A 25,026-nucleotide genomic window follows, 5' to 3' on the forward strand; every position below is an offset into this window, starting at 1 on the left:
CATTTATATTCTTCAAGAATGGCTTTAATATCTGTCACCGTTTTCTTGCTCTGTCGCATTTTGAAAACCGTCTGTCGATTGTGGGGCACTCGTTGCAAATTAAAAACCACCTGATGTTTTCCAACTACAGAATGAGTAGCCTTACCGTTATCAAAGGATTCAGTTAGGAACCACGGATTCCAACATTAACCATTCGGAACAGCATAATAAGGGAAAGAAGCGTTGAGCGTTAGTATGTTCTTTCCCAATTTTTCTCCGATTTTGAAATTAAAATATCTTCAGCTAATTCCACTTAGGAGAAACGTTGAATATTTATTTTGACCTCAGGAGAGAGAGAGAGGGTAACAACTTTTTCATTCGGTTTTTAGGACAGGGTGTCCGTATAAAAAGTCAATTTTTGTATTTTAATAACTATAGCACGCACCACTTGCAATATGAATGACGTATCTGGGTTCTACACATTATTGGGATACCTTTTCCTCATGGGAAGTATGTCTCCCAGATCAACGGTTCGCCATCAAAATGCAACAAGGGTAATTGAGTAATCACCCTGTATATGTACATGCAGAAATTCTCTTTACGTCATATCTGGTTCGAAGGAAAGCAATCTGATTACGGTATGATGTCTGAAATTGGAAAAAAATAACTATAAAAACTAACCACGTGCAGGAAATATGTTTTCTCCAGTTCTCAAGGATATTTGAAAAACAGAAATGTTTCCGAAAGATCTGCTAAGAAATGAGTCAGTGCTCTAGATCTGGTAAAAACATATTAACATAAAAAAGAATAAAAAATGTGCAATACTATAATGAAGCGGGAGAAATTATAAAGAGACAATATTAGAGCCACCTGTTGAATTATGGGAGACGATTGAGTAGACAGTTTTCGAATATCGTTTTGATTTAAGTATAAAAGCTATGGGAAAAATCGAAGGATTTTAATGTTGTCTGGCCATTCTTTCCAGGTTCATACATATACATTGGTGGGTAAGGAATTTTTGAATATTTTAATAAAACTTTTGTGTTGGATATAGTTAAGTTCAGTACCACATTGTAAAAAAAAAAATGAAATAATTATTCTGAAAAATTTTAGGTAACAAGTAAGCTAATATCAATTCTAATTAAGGCCGGGATTACACTATAAAAGTTTTACAAAAGTTAATTTATAGTACTTGAAAAATCCAACGAATAAGAACATCGGTACATTCGAGCGAATGCAAACAATCAGCTTATTGGTTGTTTTTTTTTTTCAAGTTTTGCAAAAGATATTTTATCACACTTTTATAATGTAATCTCGGCCTAATAGTTGTACCTCAGATTGTTGTATTTCAGATTTAAGACCGAATTGTCACCGAAAAGATGTTTTAGGCCGGGATTACACTATAAAAGTTATTATAAAAGTTCGTTTATAAAACTTGAAAAATGCAACCAATAGGCGAATCAGTTAAGTTCGCTCGAATGTAACAGATGTATTTATTGGTTAAATTTTTCAAGTTTTATAAAATAATTTTTATCAAAGTTTTATAGTGTAAGGCTGGTACTACACTATAAGAGTTTGATAAAAGTCCTATTATAAAACTTGAAAAATGCAGCCAATAAGGTCAACGGGTGCATTTTCTAGAATGTAAACGATAACCTTATTGGTTCGATTTTTCGAGCTTTATAAAAGGGGATTTTATCAACCTTTTATAGTGTAATACCAGCCTTAGACGAAAAAGATCCTTTCATTAATTACGAACTTGTTAAAAATTTAGAATTTCAAAAAAAAAAAATTACTCGAACATTTAAGATTTTTCATTGGGTTTTCAAAAATTTATTTCGTAACTCATTAATTTCGTAGATTTCTCACAATATTTTGATCAACAAATCAATCTTTATCGTTAATTAACAACAATTCTATTTTCAGATACATATCAACCAATAACGATGAAGCCGGTGACTTTTTTTGTAGCTGTAATTTTTGGTGAGAGACATGTATTTTTATTACCACTTTAAACCTCATTTCGTATAAAATTTACCCAACTCACAGTGGGATTGGATGGAGACTCTGTTATACCTTGGAACATTATTTTTCAAACTTGTTTGATTTATCAGTTGTTACTGTAAAATTTCACTAATTTCTCTTTTAGTATCTGCATACTGCGGAGTTTCAGTCGTGACCCACTTACATATGGGGCACGACTGAAACTTGGGTAGCAGGGGCTTCCCATATGAGTCGTTCAGAACCACTTACAGTAAGGAATTCTTGAGCTACGGGTCACGACGCAAACTTTATTCGCAAGGGCTTCCTGGATAAGTCTTACAAATCCACTTATAGTCAGGGATTCTTGAGCCATGGGTCACGGCCCAGACTTGATTCGCAGGGGTTTTCGAGATGCGTTGTACAAATCCACTTACAGTCCAGCTAATATAAATGCACTTATTACGCCACTGGTTTCATTAATTGCTGAAAGCAGTCCCATGGGTCGGGAAGCTGATGTTATTGTTGATCTTGTTGTGAAAACCTAAATATTTAGTAATTGCAGAATAACTAATGTACATTATTTTTTATTTGTTTTTTAATTATTTATTTTATTTTTAAATTAATTAATTTCATTTCAATTACATACGAGATCGTTATATAATTTACATATTATGTAAATTGAATCTTTATTAAGTGGAAACCTGTGTTCAATGGAAAAAAAAATCTCGGTTCCTTACGATTCCGTTAAAGACAGATTTTACAGCTTACCAAAGTTGTGAACAATCATGCGCACACGCAGCGTTTTCATAATATAAAATTATACTATGAGAATTATGACAAAAGCATTATAAATATTCATCTCACATATTTGTCAGGTTTAGCGTTTCGTGCTCAATTTTTTTGGAATTTTAATTGCGATTGGTGGTTGTGCCTACTTCGGACAAGGTTTTTGATGACAATTGGCAATGTCCCGTATTTTACGGATTACTATTTGACACATCCCAATTTACCGAATTTTATTTTTCTCAGTGAAATATGGTAATCAGATCACATTTGAATATTATTTTCGTGAAATTCATTTTTGTTTGCTGCGATTTGTAGCATCCCTTTATTTCCACACTCTTCAGCAATTTTACCAGTAATTACAAACTACATTTGAAGCAATAAATTGAAATTTTTGACAAAATTTAGCGAAATCCCGTATTTAGAGTACGGTATTTTCCTGCATTCTCTCCTCGATTGTCTATGGTGAACTGAAGTATGAAGGCATAATGTTTTTTTGAGCTTATGTGGATATTATTAATATCACTTACAACGGGTGGATAATTTTATCAAGTCTGCCTGTGCACCGCCTATGCCAGGGGTCTTCAACCCATGAATAGCGGGTCAAATGACTGACCATTTAAAAAAAAATAGCTACTTTATATAGAAAAACTACTAAATTATAAAAAAAAATGCTAAAGAGCTCTGGAGATACTACTACTACTGAACCAGACATGCACCTCGTCCATATTCCTCTGCGGAACTTAGCTCTGGCCACTGAAATCAGTACTGCTGTGTTTAGAGGAACTTTGAGATACTTTCCAGATTCAATTGTAATGCTGCATTTGATACATTAAAAATACCGTTGTAACGAATTAAGAGTTAGCCTAAACAGGTTTTGAAGCCTATGATTTCATATAGGCTACATATTTCGAGACCGAAATTTATCATCGAAAAGGTATACATTAATACAGAATTTACAGAAATGCGAAAAACACCATAATGAAAGAAATAATGAGTAATTTCAGAATTGTCAAAAATAATCTCAGAATTGTCAAAAATAATCTCAGAATTGTCAAAAATAATCTCAGAATTGTCAAGAGTAATTTCAGAATTGTCCAGAGTAATCTCAGAATTGTCCAGAGTAATCTCAGAATTGTCAAGAGTAATTTCAGAATTGTCCAGAGTAATCTCAGAATTGTCCAGAGTAATCTCAGAATTGTCAAGAGTAATCTCAGAATTGTCAAGAGTAATCTCAGAATCATCAACAGTAATTTCAGAATACATTCAGAATTGCCAAGAGTAATTTCGAAATACATTCAGAATAATTGTCAAGAGCAATTTAAGAATATATTCAGAACGGTCAAGAGTAACTTCAGAATCGTCAAGAGTAGTTTCAGAATTGTACAAAGTAATAATTCATGAAAAATTTAACAATTTCTGCCAGAAATAATTTTCATAATTGGCGAAAATTTAAAATTACTGAAAAAATAATTTCATAACTGATGAAAATTTACAATTAGTGAAAAAAATAATTTCAGAATCATCAGGGTGAATTTCAGATTTAATAAAGGAAGTAATTGATCAAAAGGAATTAATTAATAAAAAGAAGCCATTTGCAAATAAATAAAATTTCAAATTAAATGAAATAAATAAAATTTCAAATTAAATGAAATAAATAAATTCAGATTAAATGAAATAAATAAATTCAGATTAAATGAAATAAATAAATTCAGATTAAATGAAATAAATAAATTCAGATTAAATGAAATAAATAAATTCAGATTAAATGAAATAAATAAATTCAGATTAAATGAAATAAATAAATTCAGATTAAATGAAATAAATAAATTCAGATTAAATAAAAGTGTTTAATAAATTTGGGGAACCGGGTTGAATAACCGAGAATACCACAGTATATCATTGGGTAGTCAGCCAACGCCATCTATAGCTGGATGTGCTTTAGAAGGTGTTGAGTCAGCGGACTTTGTAGATAGTTTAATTTGGCCCACAATGTCGGAAAAGTCCCCCCCTCCCCGACCTATGCCAGCGCATTAAATTACAATCAATACGCGTATGCATTGCTTCTGTTTTCTTCGGAATGCACGTTTGGATGGAGGAAAAATTAATTTATCACTTTCTTTTTTTTTTCTTTCAGCGACTTGCATTTTGATGGCTCAGTCTCAAACAATTGAAACGTTCCCAGATGACGATGAGATAGTGTTCGATTATGAGAAAGGGTGTCCAGGTAACCCAGACATATGCAATGATATATGCCAAAGAAAAGGACGAACTGGAGGAAGCTGTGTTGGTTATGGTGGCCGCGATTGTGAATGCTATCACACGATCCAACCATATCCAACCATATAGAAGAAGAAGAAAATATTCAGTAAAGAAAATTGTTGTTACGTGAAAAAAAAAAAAATACAACGGAAAATATTCTTGTATTCAAAAAGTCTTTTCTTTTCATGCGAATATCATATTAAATGAAATTTATGCCTGATGCAATATTTAGATGCGTGTAATCAAATTCTTAGTGAGGCAAGATAATATATAAATAAGATAAAACACGTCAATTTTATAAAAGACAAGAATACGTATTTGAATGGAAATATAAATATCTGATGGATATATATATGGCCATGCTGGTAATATGCCCTTTTACTGTATTTTTTTGTCCATTTCGAACGGAATTTTAAATTTGGCGCTCTTATGACTGCAGCTATTTTTTTTTGGACACATGGCGTCATTTTTTCTTGTTTGGGTGATGCGTGGTTTTGTGCCAATCCGCCATATTATGAGGAAGTGTTATTCTAAAAACCACGTTGTTAGTTTCTTACGGCATGTTTGTGCGGTCCACGCTCTTCATAGCGACACTCATCGTCCCGCTGAAAACGGATATTGTATCGGGAGGTCGTTATATATCGAAAGGTCGCTATATGAAATCTTTTAAGATTTATCCTATCGATCGCTGTAATGGAATTGTCACTATAACGTGAAGTCGTAATAACGAGCTTCGACTATATTTCTTCTCTGGTTCCATTACTCAACAGATTGATGACATGCGGAGTGTTTAATGGTTTTTCCCTCAGCATTCATTGTAATTTCGATGTGTATGAAATTCTGTCCATCATGTGAGTTTGCTTGTAATATTTCACATTTATTTTTGTCATAAATTTCATGTGACCAGTTCTCTAGAGCCCTTCTCTTCAATTTCTGTCCACTAAGAAGGAACGAAAAGTATTTATTTGTCCCATATGTTCCTCTTAATTACCTTCAAAAACTTTAAATTTTTGATTCATTTTGATTTAGTTAAAACTTACAAAATTTACTTTCTGGAAGAAATATACTTCTTCACGGATTTCATTTTCAATTAAACGCTTTATTAGTTGAATAACATTTTTTTAAATCAATGCGTTCTCGTGAAAATGCCTCTTAATTTTCTCTTAAATGGCGTTGAGATATGCAGTTTGAGAACTATATTTTGGCTATATTACCTTCACCTATTGGGAATGTGGCAAACAGGTAAATAGTTACAAGGGAAAGGTCCCAAGGTGTTTTCCTCAAAAAATTATGATAACATTTAAGGAGGTTGGTACATGTCTTGGCTTTCCATACTTTCCTATAGAAAAAATCTCCTTCATTTTTTCTATTTCAAATTTTTCTAACATTCAAAATTTTTTATTCATTTTAGGCAATCATTTTTTCTCTTAAATAGTATGGGTATTTTTTTCCCTTTTATTAAGAAAAAAAATATTTTTAATTGTTGGTTATTTTTTTGTTTGATTTATTTTCTTTTCTGATCACGTTCGAAAATAATTTGAATATAAAAAGTGCTCCACAGAAATCATTAAAAAGTTTATTTTTTAAAATCATAAAATTCCTTAAAATTCATAATTAGGAAAACATTATTTTAGTAGTAGTGAAACTACTTCTAAGGCCCAGAAACGCACATTTTGCTACTACTTACTTTTTCACTTGAAAACTCAAAATTCTGATGATATTCTTTTTGAATACAAATTTTGAGGGGGTTGGTGCATCTTGGCTTCTCGTGCTTTAAAAGGAAAAAATCTCCTTCCTTTATAAAAGAAACCTTTAAAAAAGTTTCTGTCCACTTTAGGCACTCAATTTTTTTACTCATATTTTGTGCCATAAAACCAATTAAAAAAGTAATTTTTTTTCATGTATCGATATAAATTTTTTTTAAATACATTTTCTGCCATAAAAATAAGTTTAAAAAAAAAATCAATTTTAATAATAAATCCTCATGTTAAAGTATGTAACACCATAGTGTTGAGAGACACAAAAAATTTCAAGACCAACAGAGTTTGTTTCCTCTTTTGAAAATATTTCTGGTACAGAAAGAGCAAAGACTTGAACACAGACGCAGAAAGTTTCATAGCATTAAAAAATTGAAAAATTCCTAAATATGGCTTTTCGAAAATTTTTGCATGCATCCCTTTAATTTAGTTTTTTTTTTTTTTTCAAATTATTCACAAACAATAGTTTTCATTTATGGATTTTATTCATATGGACCTTTGTATAACCGTGTTCGATTAGGGGCATTTAATAACTTTGCAAGTTCCACTCTTGTCATTCTAATCGAATCGTTCAGAAAATTACACTTTTTTGTCACATGGACTTTGTCCTCAAAACATTACGAATTCTTTTGTTTAGCGCTCACAGCATTCCAGAATTCTCAGAGACAATAGACTAATATTAACTAATCATCTTAATCACCATTTGAAAGTGGCCCTTAGTCTACGGCAGGGGTGCTTAACCTATGGGTCGCGAGCAAAGTTGGGTTGCCGAGGCTTTTCGGAAAACCTAAAAAAGTTATTATTTTTCATGTTTAGCGTTTTTTGTGTTTTAAGCGTGGCGAAACACGGACATGTGAACATATTAAAGAGTATGTATGAGTGTGGTAGCAATTCTTTGAGATTAACAGAAAGCACATCTATCAATCTTTTCTCCTGCCGGATCATATCGCCTCTTCTTCTCTCCGTGGAGACAGCCTTATCAATAGGGGAGTTTGGTCCATACTATCTTCTAGAGTCTGGGCCTGGAACAGGAACAAAAGACTTCAGAATTTCTGGGAATGATGTCGCAGTGACCACCAGTGTTGCTAATTCCAGTGGTTAGAATTGAAAATCCAAACCTTATCGGTTTTTTTTGTGTTTTTCTATACTCAAAGCACTTGTTTTTCTTCCTGATTGTGCTTTTGGTGTGCGTGTATTTGTCTTCAATGGTAAATTTCATAATTTTTTTAAATTTTTGTTTTTTTTGTAATAATTATGCGTTTTGCATACGTCCCCAATAATGCCCAAACGCCAATATAAAGATTATTTCCTAAACTTTGGATTCACATCCATACATGATCAAGAGATCATTAAGCCTCAATGCGTCATATGTAATGAAGTATTAAGCAACGAATCACTGAAACACAATAAGCTAAAGAGGCACCTTGAAATAAGGCACAGTGCTTCAGTGACTAAAGAACGAAGTTTCTTGGAAAGAAAAGATCAACAACTGAAGCGAAAACACCTCTATAATCGAAACAAGACAGTTTTTTCTGTCCAGCAAGCCACTCTTGCTTCCCATTATGTAGCTTTGCGAATTGCGAAGGAAAAAAACAAACCGCACGCTCCTCTTCACTTATAGTTGTAACAGCACCTATAGATATGGTCCGCATTACATGTGGTGAAGAACATGCCAAAAAAAAAAAAAAAAATCAAAAAATACAACTGTCCAATGATACAACGCGCACGCGTATTTTTGATATGTCGACAAATAAAAAAAAAAATCAATCTAAACAAGTAAAGGTTTAGTTTGCAATTGGATGAAATCACTGACGTGAGTGAAGACTTTCAATTACGTACCACATGCTGGAGGTTTCGAAATTGGAGAAGAATTTTTGATTTCCCGCCCACTCACTACCAGCAGACCTACTACAGGTGCAGATATTTTAAATCTAACGGATTTATTTTTCAAAGATGAAGGTTTGTCTTGGTCTCAGTGCAACTGATTAGTCTGTACTGATGGGGCCTTCTATGCTTGGGACACACCAGGGATTCTGTCTAAAAGTGAAAGTTATGGCAGTTGATTGCACAGAGAAAATTTTGCATCCAAGAGGCTAGCAGAAGATTTGAGTGTTTCTATGAAAGAGATTATTCAAATTGTCAATTTCATAAAAGCAAGAACCGTTTTCAAAAACAAACGCTGTTTTGTGAACTGTGTTCGTTATGGATAAGTTCGAAAAAAAAAGTTTTTTACTTCCATTTCCTAGTACGTATGTATCTATGTGAAGATGGCTTTTCTGTACTTTCTGTCATGAAAACTAAAAATAGGAGCAGATTACAACCAGAACACGATATGAGATGCTGCCTATCAAAAATACATCAACAGTTATGCAAGGTCAAGGATCACACTGATGCAAAGTAACAGGTTTTTTTTGGTTATTTCATAAAATACTTTGATTTTCTCTTTATCCGTATCATCTGTTTTCTAACACTTTATTTTGCATACCTTCCTATTATATAAATCAGTGATTCTCTATCTTTTGGAGACCGTGGCACAATAAATTAAATTTATATGAGTCAAGCTCTCGGCCTCGAAAAGTCATACATAAGAAATAACGGAAAGTTCATTATCTTCGGACGGTGTGACTGATGTCCCGTCCCGACCGTTGAGAAACACCACTGAAGGAAACTTTCGTAAAAATTCACTTTTTGTGCCACCAGCAATACAAATTTCCAAAATTAAACATTTCGTTCATAAGTAGGGTGATGATTTGACCTATATTTTAACGTATTTATGGCCTTCTCAATTGTCAAATGAATCTGGCACATTTCGCAACCAAGGTTACTTGGTTTTTTATGTTCTATACTGAAATCAAGGATGGAGACTATTTTCATAACTTATAAATCATACTATGATGATTACCACCATAGATCTGAGTATTTATCTCAGATATGTATAACACATATCGAAAATTGGGGAATTGAAATTGATAAAAACATTACATTTTATTATTCCATCGTGATTTGAGGCAGCTCTTTATTTTGCATCCATTTGTAAATTTTTTTACGTTTGGCGGTTATTTTTGGTGAAGTCTTGTTTTAATGAAATATGGCCAGAAAAATTAAAGAGCATTTTGTAAATTAAAAGTTGATCCATGGGTCACGAACTTGATAATGGTGTTGATTTTGGGTTACGGCTGGAAAAGGTTAAGAACCCCTGGTCTACGGAATGCTTATATAATGTACATATTTTGTTATCTGTTGACAATCATACTAAAGTTTGTGGCATTCACAGACACAATGATCATGAAATATGATATAACTGTAAGACCAGCCGTGGCCCAGGCTCTGTCCCATGAGGGATATAAGCCCAATGAAATATGATACAGGGCGATTTCACAATTCCCCTTGCAGCATTTCGCTGGAGAACCGTTGATCTCAGAGGCGTATTTCCAATTAGAAAGAATATCCTGATAACGTGTAGACCTCAAATACGTCATTCATGTTGCAAGGGGTTTGCATAATTATTAGAAAAAAAATTACACTGGCAATCAGTCCTCAAAAAATCAATTAGAATGTTATTACCCTGTCTCTCCCGAAGAGAACAAAATAATTCCCCGCTTCAAAATGCAAGATATATGCTAAGATATTCAAATTAAAATAATCATTGAAAATTGGGAAAGAACAGCATAAATAAAGAAAAGAAGAGTCATGCTGAATCAAGCGTTTATACTGCATTTCCCCCACTGTCTCCGGTTGTGGAATTCAAATATCTCAGTGAATAATTGCACTTAAAAACGTAGAATATTTTTTTTTGGCTTTGGGAAGTACAGGGAAACAGCTTCCTAATTGGGGTTTTGGAGCACAGGGTGTCCATATGAGAAGTTAATTTTTATATTTTAATAATTTTACAACCCCTTGCAACATGAATGACACATCTGAGGTCAGCACAAGTAAAATGCAATACGGGGAATTATGGAATCAATCCTGTATTTTGCAAAACAAGAAAGAACACAAGAGGATTCGATTCATGAAAATTATAACATTCTTTAAAATGATGGCTTAAGTGGTAATGAAAAGATCGAAAAAATGAAGTTTGTGCGACGTATAAATGAAATTCTCAATTATGAATATTATGTAGATTTCATTGCGGAACTAACTTAACTGGAACGTCACATAAGTTCGAAAGTCGTGGAAATGAGACACGGATAGAACGGGGGTTCCACGCATGAAAAGTTGCTAAATACTTTTAACATTTTATAATAAATGAAATATTGCGGGAAAAGAGACATTTCCTATCATCATCTTTCTAAGTTTTTATAGGAAGGTAACAAAATCATGAATAAAACATGAGGCTATTACAGCGTAATATCAGGATAAGAACGTTGGCGGTGAAGAAAACGTCTTCGGATAAAAGAAAAACGATGTTTATAAAGATTTCGTGTGATTTTTCTTCTAATGTATAATGTTTTTTCCCACAGGCATTAAAAGATCAAACGTAGCAACAAGTTTTTGCACCAGAGAGAGAACTAACAAATTCGTTGTTATAAATATTAATTATTTTTCTGGGTACTTAAATTTTCCTACGATAAAATACACATTTTTCCAGATTGCTAAACCCACACAGTGGGGTTTCCGAAAGAAATCGAATTTCAGTTTTCTCATCAAGTGCACAAAAAAACATTCAATTGTCGATGTGTGTATTGACAATTTTTTTTTCAATTATGTTGTGGTTGACATCGTTATTGAGTAATAGAGTCACAAATTTTATTCATTGACATTTTCTGATTGGGATATGGTTGAAAATTTAAATATTCATATTTCAATCAAGTTCAATTTTACGGAGAGATACTACAACTATTACAGCTCAATCCTCTATATTCGAAATATAAAAACTAACTTTTTATATGGGCACCTTGTGCTCAAAAATCCAATAAGATAATTGTTGCTCTGTCTTTCCTGAGCTTAACGAATAAAAGTTTAACGTTTCTAAACGCAATATTCTCTGAGATGTTTGAATTATAAAATTGAGAAAAGTTGGGAGAAAACAAGGTGAATAAAACGCGTTTTACCCCCCCCCCCCCCCCAGTTAGCTTAAATGCATCATTCTACTCGCATTTATCTTGCTGTTTTTTCCAACTTTTCTCCATTTTTCGATTTAAAATATCTCAGCGAATATTGCAATTAAAAACAAATTTTTTGCTGGCATCCGGAGGATAGCAACTTTTTCATTGGGGTTTTAAGCACAGGGTGTCCGTATAAAAAGTTAATTTTTATTTTATTGCAATATATATGCAACTGCGTTCTATAAGTTATTTGGATAACTTTTCTAATTAGAAGTATGCCTCTAGGATTGAGGTTCATGAGTAAAATGCGGTGCGTGCTGGGAGCTATGAACTTAGTATATAGAAGTAGAATTCATCATATAGCTGGTAGCTGTACACGGGGTGGATACTATGAATCGCCCAGTTCTCCCATTCACATTCACACATTCCTTGTGAAAACTAACACGGAAAAGTGTTTATAGTTTTTTGATTTGACGGAGGCATAAGGCATTAAAAAGTGATGATGTAACTACTGAATTCACTACACGGCACCGAACTTATAACTTGGCATTTTTAAGTTGATAGCAATTCTACAACCCTGAGTGAAATGAAGAAACTTACAGCTGGGCAAACAGTTTTTTTTCTTCTCTCTCTCTCTCCTTGTCCTTTCCCTTAAAAAATTTCTCTTAACAGTGGAGGAAAAAAAATTACCACATTTGGCGAAAATTTTTTTCCAATAGATCACGTTCGGCTAGCGCTTTTCAAATCTGGTGATAAATTTGGCAATACAGTGGGGTGAAGATAACCTGTAATAACAAGGTTAAAATCACGAAGAAGAAAAAGTGCCAATCGTGAAAGAAAATAACTGAACTTAGTTTCTAACAAGAGTGAATATTTCATTGCGTTATGAATTAGCGGCCAACCGCTTGGAAATTTCATATGTTGGATGTTTGGCGCATAATTGACCGTTAGAAAACTGACACGTCACAAAATTTCAAAACGTTATAACTCCCTTGATATTTGTCCGAACCTAAAAAGAAGAAAAAAGAGATGGGGAATACTTTCACCAGGAATCAACTGCATAATTATCGGGTCGATCGTATCCACCCTGTATGCAATCGAATCCCGTTATAACGAACTCCAAGAAATCGGAGAAATATTTTCGTTATAAAGGAATTCAGGTCTTTGCATTGTTCCTATGTAAACGTATCTGGGGGATTTGAAAAATCTTTGATAAAACGAGATTTTTTCTGTAACGATATTCGTGAAAACGGAATTTGACTGCATATACAGAATTTTTTTTTAATAACGTGATCATTATGTACTCCCAAGAGATCTTTATGATCTGTCCAGGGAATTTGTTATTGTGTTAGTAGACATCCATGCCCGAAGCGAGATTCGAACCCAGACCTGCACAGTCAGAAGCTAGCTCAACCACTGAACTGCCAGGCGGAGTCATATAACTTTAATTTCTTTCGGAAACTGTTAAGGGGTTTCACGAACCCTGAAGTCGAATTTTCAAAAAAGGCTTCTAAAAATATTTCATTCCATTTCCAATGAAATACTGAAAATTTCGTGTCAATCTGTTAATTTGTTCTTTCATAATAAAAGAAAGAAATAATGTGTGTGTATATAAAATGTATATAGAAGAAATAATGTGAACTATAGTGTAAACGCGTACAAGAAAAAATGCTGAACGCGATTTCATCAGACTTAATTTTTGAACTCATCCGTAAGATCTAAAACAAACTATTCCACCCCCCCCCCCAAATTCTAAAATTCTGCAGAAATGTTTATTCGACATGTGTTAGTATAATGAACTCCGGATTTGACTTATGGAAAGTATTTTAAAAAAAATGTTGAATTTAGGTTTTCGTAATATTTCATATTCTTTAAACTTTAAAAATTCATAAAATTCTGACCCCGAATAGTCAGATATCAAAGTTCAAGGTCAACACATGTCAAATAAACATTCCCGCGAAATTTCAGAATTTTTTGGCAGTAGTTTCTTTTTTAAATCTTAATCTTAATCGCATGAGCTCAAAAATTGCAATCTGAGAAAATCGCATTCAAAGTATTTTTCTTGCAAACGATTACACTATAAATTCATTATTTCTTTCTTTTATTATGAAAGGAACAGTTAACCGATTGACACGAAATTTTCAATATTTTATTTGAAGGAAGTATTTTTAAGCTATTTTTTTTAAATTCGACTTTAAGGGTGATGAGACACCCTGTACATATGCGTATATTTTTTATACGGGGGAATACCATATTTAAATGCACATTAATTAACACTTGCTGAAACTTCCATTTTAATAGCGATTAGAATAACAGTCAGTTTTGAATAAAGGAAAAATATGAAACATTAGAGCCATCTGTTAAAAGATGGTAGACGATTACCTGTTTACGTATACGGAAAATTTACTTTAAAAACGATTGGAAAAACCGAAGGATTTTCGTACTTGCTGGCAATTCCAGAGAAGTAATAAGACCATTTGAAGGTAAGAAATTGAAATGCTCTAACAAAAATTTTCTGATTTCTTTTAGTTCCAATTCATAGTTTCTACATTAGAAAAATGTAGAAACTATGAATGTAAAAATGTAAAAAAATAATCATGTTTCACTGGATTTTCAACTAACCAGTTACTCCAATATTTAGGAATGATGACTTCAAGTGATAACCGAAAAAAATTCTAATCGTTAAAATTTTTTATCGATTAATTATTTTTAGAGATAAATATTTTGAAAATTTTTTGATAATTAGTGTTTCGATCAGTTTTATAAATAGTTTTTAGTGATTTCGTAGATCAATAAGAAAAAAAATCAATCTCCACATGAACATTTATCAGTAGCAACAATTCTATTTCTAGATTGATATCGTCCGATCATGATGAAACTGGTGACTATAATTATGGCTGTTGGCTATGTTGGTGAGGTTTATGTTACGTATTTAGTTTTTTGTCACAATGTTTTTTTGTTATTTCCAATTAATTTGACTAATAATCGTGAAATTTCAGCCAGACTCGATGGCGGAATTGTTGACATTAGACCCATTCTTCTAACTACTAAGTTTTTAAATAACATGCGATCTGTTAAAGTGGCGTAATTTTTTGAAGGGTCGTACACATAAACAAGTGATTTTTTTAAATAGTCTCCATGTACTGAAACTTCCACGTAGTAAACTGTGGGGTCAAAGTGGTCAAACTAAGGTTAAAAAGTCATTTCCGAAAAATTCCATATTTTTAACCTCTTTATGATCATGGGCATAATATACGTCCAGTGGAATAAATTTTAACTATCGTTGAGAAGTGAAATATATATATATACACCTTCAAATTTTAGGGTTTTTTTTCAAGTATACAGTAGAAACAAAAAAACCCAATTTTTTATTAACTACTTTTTAAAATTTTGGACGGGAGCGAAATTACTCTTCAAAGTTATTTTTTTCGAATAACGCTGGTCAGCGGTTGCAAAGGTAATCCCGTGGACAAACAATATGAAAAAACCAGCATCCTTTTAAGCCCGAGCTTGAAGGATCGTGCGGGTGAAATACTTAACAAACATTCATGTTTTCAAAAATTTCCCGGTCTTAAAGAGGTGTAGTAGCTCTCTTTGTGATCTAGGTGATGGTCTATCACGATGAAGAATCGAATGGTTCTAAATTGTCCTAAGTGATACGACCGGAGTTGATTTGTATAGTAAAGAAAGAAAATCTAGTTCACATTTGCAAAATTATCTGTAGCAAACCATATACAGTAGAACTTCGGTTAACGAGCAATTCGTGTATCGAACAAAGATTTTGAGCAAATTTTGACTCGGTTAACGAGCGATGATTCTCATTTTGCGCTTCGTTAATTTAGTCTTACGTTATCACGAGTCGCTTTCATCCATGCGCGTACTGTGGAATTGTGGGTAGTATTTTTCCCTACTGTCTCCGGTCAGCGTGCCTCACTGGAGAAATGAACACACGTGCAAGCGTGACTGTTTACGGTACGAAAGTAGATGTAGCATTGTAACCACGCGTATGTGCGCTTGAAATTTATTTTTTATTCTGCTTGGAGAAAAACTGTGGGCTGATTGCATTATTGAAAGCGACTTTGAAGGAACAGGAGCCACTATTTGTCAAAGAGTTTTTTTTCCTTGGGGAAGACCGTGGGATTGGAGGGGAATGAAGATGACATTCAAGAACTAGGGGAAAAACGTGACTAGTAGTTGACTGTAGACCAGAGGTCTTCAACCTCTTTCCAGTAGCGAGCACTGTATCATTGAATAGGTTCTTTTTGAAAGTCACACAAGTGAAGAAGACGACTGACTTAAACAGGCAACAGTTAGTCCGTGAATCGTCCTAAAGGATAGTCTACCTCTCTCTCGTTGTTTAGAGTAAGTTAGGCTTATTTGTAAACATTACCGTATGCTATGCTTATTTTATGGCATTTATTGTGTTATTTTTTATTATCAGATTATTATTGTATTGTCAATAGATCATAATTGTGTTCTATTATTGATTGAATGCGCTTTTGTTAGTCAGTTTTATATGAATGAATAATTTTGGAACAAATTATCAAAGTTTCCCCTATTTCTTATAAGGAAGTTTGATTCGATACACGAGTGATTTGCGTAACGAGCACGATCGCGTAATGAATTAAGCACGTTAACCGAAGTTCCGCTACAAATTATTTGAATATTTGAATTCGAAAATAGCAGAAAATGAGAGAAACAACAGCATGTATTAAAAGAGAAACAACGTGAAAATTCAAAAGATTCTTTTCAATATGTTTCAGCTTAATAAACTTTCTCCCTCAATTTTTGTACGCGCAATATCTGGGCGAGTATCGCATTTGGAAACAATTAATTTTTTTTTTGTTGGCTCAGAAGAGGCAGGGAAACACTTTTATGATTAGAAGCTAGAAGACCGGGGGGGGGGGTTGCGTATGGAAAGTTAAATATTGTATACCTCGGAACATACACAAAGCACCTATTGAAATAAATGACTCCTCTAAAATGGGCACTGTACTCGAATATTCTTCCTATAGCTGAAAGTAAATTTATAATATAAAATTATAAAAAATATTTTTAAATAATATTTTTTATTATATTTTTTTAAGTAATAAAATTATAAAACCCGGCACTTTCAACCTTAGACACAGCGCGGGCCGCATTTGACATTTTAATGAAGCAAGGGGGCCACTATGTTAAACTAAACATATGCTACCAAAGAGCTCGACGAACCATTCGATAACATATAATAATATTGGTTAATGACATAACCAATAGCTCAAAAGACAAAGGGCGCATAAGAACAAAATTTTATACCCTGTGTTGAATTCACGAAAATAATTTCACTTATTTTTATCTCTTTCAGCGATTTGCATTTTGACAGCTCGGGCTCAACAAGTTACTATACCAGATTACCATAAAAAATGGGATGCGAATGTCTGTCCGACTTACGGGCGCCTATGTATGGATATATGCCGAATGAAATCCGGAACTTTAGGAATTTGCAGTTATAATGGTCATAACTGGCATTGTGAATGCGTACCTTACTATTGATCACACATATATTGAAGAATGAGAAAAAAAAACCTTTTGAATAAAATATGGTTGTTATAGAAATTTTACTCTAGAATAATTAAAATTGGAATGCTCTTATATTCGAGATTCTTTTTTCAGGAACATGAACATTAAATTGCGTAAAAAAAACCGACTACTAAACCACCCTGCCCCCCTCAACTGAGAAACTTCTATCGAATTTGGGCATGCCGGAATAAGTACTGTGACCTTTGTTTCTGAGGAATGAATCTTATGTGTTTCGGAGAAATGCTGCTTGTCCTACGAATAATTCGGTAGCAAACAACTGGACCAGTTATTTTGCTTGTTGTATCTGCTACTTTTCTTTCTTTCAAACAAAGCACAACTCCGGCCTATAGACATGTGTGTGTATCTGCTATTTTCGTTCCTTCTTTCAAACCGAACACGGCCGAGGCTATATCGGTTTTAGCCAATTTTAGCTATTGCCTTTGTGAAGGGGCGGGATCGTGTCGGAGAAAACTTTATTATCCATTATGTACAAAATATTACAGCACAAAAATGAGAAAATAAAAAAAAAAACAGTGCAAAAAAAAAAATAAAAGCAATGCAAAAATACAAAAACATATTATATAGTCTATATATAGATTAAATGCTTAAAACATCTAGCATAAATTGAGAAAACACAAAAGAGGGAAAAGTACAAAAAAGTAATACATACACATACATAGAAATAGAATTTGCCATCGAGAGGGAAACAAAATTATGTATCTGCTACTGCCAAAGCCTAAAATGATGCCAATTCGCGAATCGGCCGAGAGTTTTGGTCAAAGTCAGATTTGAAAAAAATGATTCGGGTTTTGGCCGGCCAATTCATGGAATGTCCGGAGATCCCTAGACAATGTTCGATGCGCTGATGTAAGACGGTCCGGTAGGAGCCAAAGCCATTTTTTTTTCATCGCCAACGTATGATACAGGGCTATATGAAGTAGCTGTATTAGATTAGCCCCATGTCACGAGAAGAAAAAAAACTTGAGAGAGAAAAAATTCTATAATAATACAGACATACAGTTTATTTTCTGTCAAATTTCGAGAAAAAAAATGATTTATTGCATCGTGACTGCCATATGATTGGTTGCCATTGCTAACGTGGACATAATTATTACGAAAAAATACGCCAAATGGCGATGACCCAGAATCATGCATTTTCCTTTTGGATTTTGACGAGGAAAAGTAGATAAGGTAGATAAGAGAGTTTTTTTTTATAGTATATTTTCACTCTCACCCTATGATTCTCTCTCATATGCATGAAGTAGAAAGATACATTATATGTGCGGAAAAAATATCATTAACAGGAGTATAGAAAGAAACGAGGGAAAGAAAAAGGAACTTCAGTTGATAGGATTACTGCAAAGATTCGCGATGGTGAAGAGAGAGGAAAGAAACAGAGAACTTGTGTGTGTTTATTCCACTGGCGTTTGAACGTAATATTGCGTCCGTGATCATAAAGGGTTTAAAGAACAGGCATTCTTAAAATGATATACAATTTGAATGAAACTTAGAATTATCCACCAAAGCAGTGTTTTCCAAAGGGGACGATGGAATGGTTCAGGGAGACGATGGAAACATATGATCCTATAAGTTGTCTTGATTTTGGGCGAGACAGTTTGGGATATTCTGCACTTGAGAAATATATCTCGGCGCGAATATTGCACTTGGATACGTAATTTTTTTTTGGGCTCAGTAGAAACAGGGCAACAAATTTCTGATTTATGGACGTTATTGAGCAGGGGAATCGTATAAAACAGCGTTTCTCAACCTCTGGTCGCGACGATGGAATTGGTGGTCGGCAGGCAGACTTAAAAAATTTAATTATCACTGAATGAAAAATTATTAACCCGTTGTAATTGATATTAGGAATATCCACGTTGGATTTAAATAATCGTATAATCGTATTTCGATGTATTATGGAAGAAAAGGCGGAAAATTGCGATTCTAAATACGGAATATTCAAAATTTTGCCAAAAAAAAAGAAGAAATTTGTTGCTTTAAAATGCAATTTGCTAATTAATCCGGAAAATGCTGAAGCGGAGAAGGAATAAAGATCTGTTACAAGTAAAGGAAAATGTACTTCACGAAAAAATATACAAGCGACCACATTTCACTGAGAAAAATACAGTGAACTGGGGATCTTAAATATGGTAAAATACGGGACATTACCAATTGTCATCAAAAACGTTGCCGTTGGTACAATGCCCAATTTTTGGTAAAATTGCTGGAAAAAAAAGTTGCGCCAGAGACATATGTGGGATGAATATCTATTTTTTTGGGCATAATAATATAATTTATGTACTGTTTATGAAAACGCTGTGTGTATTGACGATTTTAGTAAATATTGAAAATTCAAATAAGCAACGTTGGAAAAACGGTAAACGTAGAAAAAATCGGAATCCCGTAATAGAGGGCACAAATGGTTCGTAAAATTATTTCAGACATTTGACTGGTCCTTGGGTTCAGAAAGGTTGAGAAATACTATCATAAAACATTAAACTTTGTGTCTTATATAAATATTACGGTAAATGTGATAAATCCGGTTATTATACATAATAACTGAGCATTGTTTTTTGAATAATTTTGGTAAATTTGATAAATTTCCCTAAATTAATCACTTTTACTCTGGATTATGCATAAAACCTAAGTGTCGCGTTATTGGTAAACATGGTAAATCGTACTATATGGTACATTTTACATGAGAATTCATACGTGTCATACGTGTATTGTGTCATTATATCGGGGTACGATAGCAAAATTTGCTACCATTATTATTGGGCTACCAGATACTATACTCATTTGTAACTTTTTTCTTATTTATCAAATTCACCTATTTATGAATAAGGTACCAATACGGTATTATGCATAATAAGAGATAAAGGCGATAAATTTCATGTACTCTCGATAACCCGGCTCGTCCATTAATCCGGCGTTTTTTAGGCGGGCTTTCTTGGAGCATAGAAGAGAAAAACATGTTACTGGATGTCTCTCCGAATGTTTGTCTCATTTAAAGGCTTCTTCAATTGATTTCCAGTAATCCGTCGATTTCGATAATCCGGCACATGCTTGTCTGATATGTGTCGGATCAGCTCGCGTCTACTGTATTTATAAAATTTACTAACGATACTTGTGTGTGTGTGTGGCTATTACGCATAATCGCCGGAAAAAGTGATAAACTTATCAGATACATCAAGTAAAAAATTATAACATTTATACACATTATAACCGGTTATTATACATAATAACTGATTTATCACATTTACCGTAACAATACTTATAAAAAAACGAGCTACATAAAATGGGCAAGCTATTTATAAATTTTGTTGCTATTTACAATTGAGAGTATGTATACTGTATGTAAAGCCACTACGAAGTTGACCAACTGACCCGACTAATGTCTCGAATTCGGGCTTTCGCTGGCCCCTATGTATTGATTCCTATGCATCCCTCCATATCGATCCCTATGATTCGGGGTCGTCACCACGTTGGTGTATTTTTTGTTATAATTACGGCCAATTATAATTAGCTATATACAGGGTGATCAGCGAATAAGCCCTTATTTCCAAATTAAATATCTCCACAACAAAGATCAATAGAATCATGCGGTAAACGGTACGGTTGATAACAAAAGACTGGTTCCTTGTTTTCGGAGAACTAACTTTGATGTTTTGAGAAGAAGGTTAGCGGAAGTTTTCAAAGACCGGTTGGAATCAGTAGGGGTGGTAAGTCAATGGGAAGAATTTAGTACGAAGCTGTCCTCTGTTTTGCACGACGTCATACCCTTTGTTCGAAAAAAGCGTGTTTGTACATCACACCCTCTATGGTTCACGGATAGCGTGCGGAACCTTTATCTTGAAAAGAAAAGAGCATTCAGAGAGTATAAAAGTGGACGAGGTGACCTATCATTGTTTACTGATAAAAGAAGACTGTTGAAGAAAGCGATAAGGGATAGTAAAAAGCAAGTTGAATCTAGTTTGGCAGATAACATTGGCTCTGACCCAAAATCATTTTTTCGATACGTCAATAATGGATGTAAGGGGACAGTTGGCCCCCTCTCGATAGGAGGCTCTAAGGTAGAGAGCAATGTAGGCATGTGTAGTGCTTTCAATGACTTTTTCGCGTCTGTTTTTAATGGAGAGAATGATATTCGATATACGGGTGTTGCATGGGGTAATAAAACCCTCAACGATATTCAAGTAGAAGACGTGGAGGTCCTAAATCTTTTAAGTAATGTATGTACAAGCAAAGCACCAGGACCAGATGATATCTATCCCAGGGTTCTCAGGGAAGGTGCTAATGAATTGTTGGGGCCAGTCGCACAGATATTCAGGAGTAGTGTTGCTGAGGGTATCGTCCCGAGAGATTGGAAACTGGCTAACGTTGTTCCGATATTTAAGAAGGGTAGTAGAGAAGTGGTGTCTAATTATCGTCCAGTGAGTTTGACGAGCTCCCTCTCGAAAATTTTGGAAATTATCATCAAAAGGCAGTTTGTGAAGTGGATAGACGAGAATAATGTATTGTCGGATAATCAGCATGGGTTCAGGAAGGGGAAGTCATGTGTAACTAACCTCCTTTGCTTCTATGATTACGTGACTAAGGCTTTGGGTAAGAGCAAAAATGTCGACGTTGTTTACCTTGATTTCCAGAAGGCATTCGATCGGGTCCAACATGGCAAACTCTTGAAGCGTTTACACGAGATTGGAATAGGGGGCAACTTGCTGAATTGGATAGAATCGTGGTTAAGAGATAGGTCGCAACGAGTTATGGTGAACGGGGAATTCTCTGGTTGGACAGACGTCACAAGTGGGGTTCCTCAGGGAAGTGTCCTTGGCCCCATACTTTTTATCGACAAACTCGATCAGGGTATCGATGGAATTACTAGCAAATTCGCAGATGATGTGAAGCTAATGGGGGTAATCGGGAATGAAAGCGACAGGGAGTTGCTCCAGACCAACTTAAACAAGATTGCAGCATGGGCAAATGAATGGGGCATGACGTTTAGCGTAGATAAGTGCATGGTCGCTCATTTTGGTTCGAACAACCCACGGGTCTCTTACGAGTTGAATGGTGTCACTATCCCGGATGCAACTAGAGTCACCGATTTGGGAATTCTCATTGACGAGCGACTTAAGTTTTCTGAACATTGTTCAGCGGTTGTCAAAAAAGCGAATAGAATGCTTGGTCTCATTTTCAAAAAAGTCTCTTCGCGTTCTCCTAAAGTCATTCTTCCGCTTTTTCGAGGCTTAGTTCGTCCTGGACTGGAGTATGCTGTAAGATTTTGGAGACCATACCTACAGAGGGACATAGACTTGGTTGAAGGGGTGCAGAGAAGAGCTACGCGTGTCCTTATTGGCACACAGGGCTTGAGTTATGAAGAGAGACTTCATTTTTTGAATATGTTTACATTGGATGAACGCAGGTGTCGAGGAGATATGATCGAAGTGTTTAAAATTTTCAATGGGATGGATAGGATGGACCATGAACTTTTAGTACACCGCCAATCAACTGCTTTTACAAGGGGACACCAGTATCGATTGGTGAGGGACAATGCAAGGTTATGGTGTCGCAGGGAATTTTTCTCTAATAGGGTTGTTAATAAATGGAATAGCTTACCCTCGGAGGTAGTAAATTGTAACACAATTGACACGTTTAAAAAGAAATACGATAAACATGTTGGGGTAAATAGAGAAGCTATCCATTCTTAGAATAAGACAACCATAAGTATTCTTTATGGGCATTGTATAATATTTTATCATGTGTATATATTGTTTATAATTTGTGTTAATTGCATTTTTAATGGGGTTGCTGTATTTTTGAAACATATGACAACCATATTTTTATGGGCATCTTTTTATCAGCCACCTCGTTGGGCATTTTGCCTGTTGTGGCGTTGTATTTGTATTTGTATTTGTTTATTAGCAAAACTGTAAGAATGTTGTACAGAAATTTCGAAAATTTAGTTTTTTTTTTAATCCTCATTTGGTCACAATTTTTTGATAAGAGATCGACACGGATTCGTTAAATTCAGGGTTTCAACCAATCTATGTTGATCTCTTATCCAAAAATTGTAGCTACAGGTTTAAACCATGTCGGTGAATACGGCCCTAAGTGAGGTGGATATTCAGCTTCGGATATTTCGCCCTTAGTGCAAATACTATGTGACTTATGCCACTCACTTGGTCAATCGCATGGTCATTCACTCAATCATTTTTACAGTCACTAACACTCAATCATTTTTACAGTCACTAACACGCAATCATTTTTACAGTCACTAACACTCAATCATTTTTACAGTCACTAACACTCAATCATTTTTACAGTCACTAACGCTCAATCATTTTTACAGTCACTAACACTCAATCATTTTTACAGTCACTAACACTCAATCATTTTTACAGTCACTAACACTCAATCATTTTTACAGTCACTAACACTCAATCATTTTTTACAGTCACCAAACTCAAATACTCATACAATCGCTCACTCGGTTATTCATATAGTTACTCACTTGGTCACTCATACTGTGATTCACTTGGCCATTCATCCGGTCTCTAACTTAGTCATTTATACTAAGTCATTTATACTTAGTCATTTATATTACGGTCACTCACTCACCCGTACAGTCGGTTTCCCACTCACTTGATAACTAATACAGTCACTCACCCACTTATATGGTCACTAACCTAATCACTCTGCCACTCACACAGTCAGTCACTCATACGTTCAGGGCAGGCGAAATGCTAGGTGCGAAATTTCCGGGGACAAAATGTACCGGGGATGAAATGTCGGAGTCGAAATTTCGGGATCCCAGTAGGGAACACACATTTTTGGAAAAAATGTTCAAAGATTTGTCAGCCTCATGGGTTCAGCCAATTGACATAATGTGTAAAATGAATTAAAATTAAAATTAATTATGTAACAATCTGAAAAAAATTGAAATAAAATAAAAATGTATTTCAACCACTGCACCTCTTGCGATGACAGTCACGTGGTCACACGACGACGTGCTCTGCGAAATGAATATACTCCTATTCTGAAACCAATAGGTACTCAATGTATGTATATATATATATATATATATTTGTATGTAGATATATATCATTTTTAGTGTATTTTCAAAAGCCGGGGGGGGGGGCAACGGCCCCCCTGCCTCCCCCCTAAATGATGGGCCTGCTGTCTGGATATTATGCCGAGGTGAAAAGGAAAAAAAAAATTGTCATTCCTCTCCATCGGCAATCTCAGGACCTCTTGCATGCCGGGTGAGCACACTGACCATTATACCACAGAGAGACGGTCCCCTTTTTCTTAAAACAAACATAGTCGCATGACTGGCTGAGTAGAGGCTCTGCAGTCCTTTTTATTTTCAGCTAATGGCCCCCAGGTGACGGCAGTAGAGATGGATGATGATTTGGTGCTCGGCTAAGATAGATGAATAGGCTTTCTGGATATTATGCCGAGGTCAACAGGAAAAAGGTACCGTCTCTCTCCACCGGGAATCGAGCCAGGATCTCTTGCATACCGGGCAAGCGCACTGACCATTATACAACAGAGAGTATGCAAGTGGTCCTGGGTTCGATTTCTGGTGGAGAGAAATTACATTTTTTTCCTCCACCTCGGGAATAATATCCCCCTTTATATTGAATCTGCATCGTTTCATA

General features: G+C 34.6%; 1 protein-coding gene and 2 long non-coding RNA genes across 4 annotated transcripts in view; 2 read left to right on the forward strand and 1 right to left on the reverse strand.

Moving 5' to 3' along the window:
- LOC149075738 (uncharacterized) overlaps window positions 1–25,026 on the reverse strand; it is a 131,402-nt gene that overhangs the window by 17,825 nt on the left and 88,551 nt on the right. The gene's annotated exons all lie outside the window — the stretch shown is intronic.
- LOC149075739 (uncharacterized) lies at window positions 860–5,234 on the forward strand. Of its 2 annotated transcripts, none has more exons than XM_089245446.1 (3): window positions 860–986; window positions 1,906–1,962; window positions 4,883–5,234. In XM_089245446.1, exons 1-3 carry the CDS (start codon window positions 941–943, stop codon window positions 5,092–5,094), a joined length of 315 nt encoding a protein of 104 aa, XP_089101572.1. In that variant the 5' UTR covers window positions 860–940; the 3' UTR covers window positions 5,095–5,234. The 2 variants fall into 2 exon arrangements, with proteins under 2 accessions (XP_089101572.1, XP_089101573.1); XM_089245447.1 differs by having other exon boundaries at window positions 863–982.
- LOC149075740 (uncharacterized) lies at window positions 14,186–17,440 on the forward strand. Its single transcript, XR_016194194.1, has 3 exons — window positions 14,186–14,292; window positions 14,662–14,721; window positions 17,154–17,440. It is a non-coding gene; the product is annotated as an uncharacterized LOC149075740 (long non-coding RNA).

Source organism: Pholcus phalangioides, unplaced genomic scaffold (assembly GCF_987345545.1).
Source record: "Pholcus phalangioides strain wild (caught in Gottingen) unplaced genomic scaffold, Ppha-v1.0 ptg000015l_1, whole genome shotgun sequence".
NCBI lineage: Eukaryota > Metazoa > Arthropoda > Arachnida > Araneae > Pholcidae > Pholcus > Pholcus phalangioides.

Coding starts and splice junctions, on each gene's coding strand:
- LOC149075739 (XM_089245446.1), top strand. CDS start 941: ATGTTGTCTGGCCATTCTTTCCAGGTTCATACATATACATTGGTGG. Junction 987..1,905: donor TCATACATATACATTGGTGG/GTAAGGAATTTT, acceptor TTCTATTTTCAG/ATACATATCAACCAATAACG. Junction 1,963..4,882: donor TTTTGTAGCTGTAATTTTTG/GTGAGAGACATG, acceptor TTTTTCTTTCAG/CGACTTGCATTTTGATGGCT.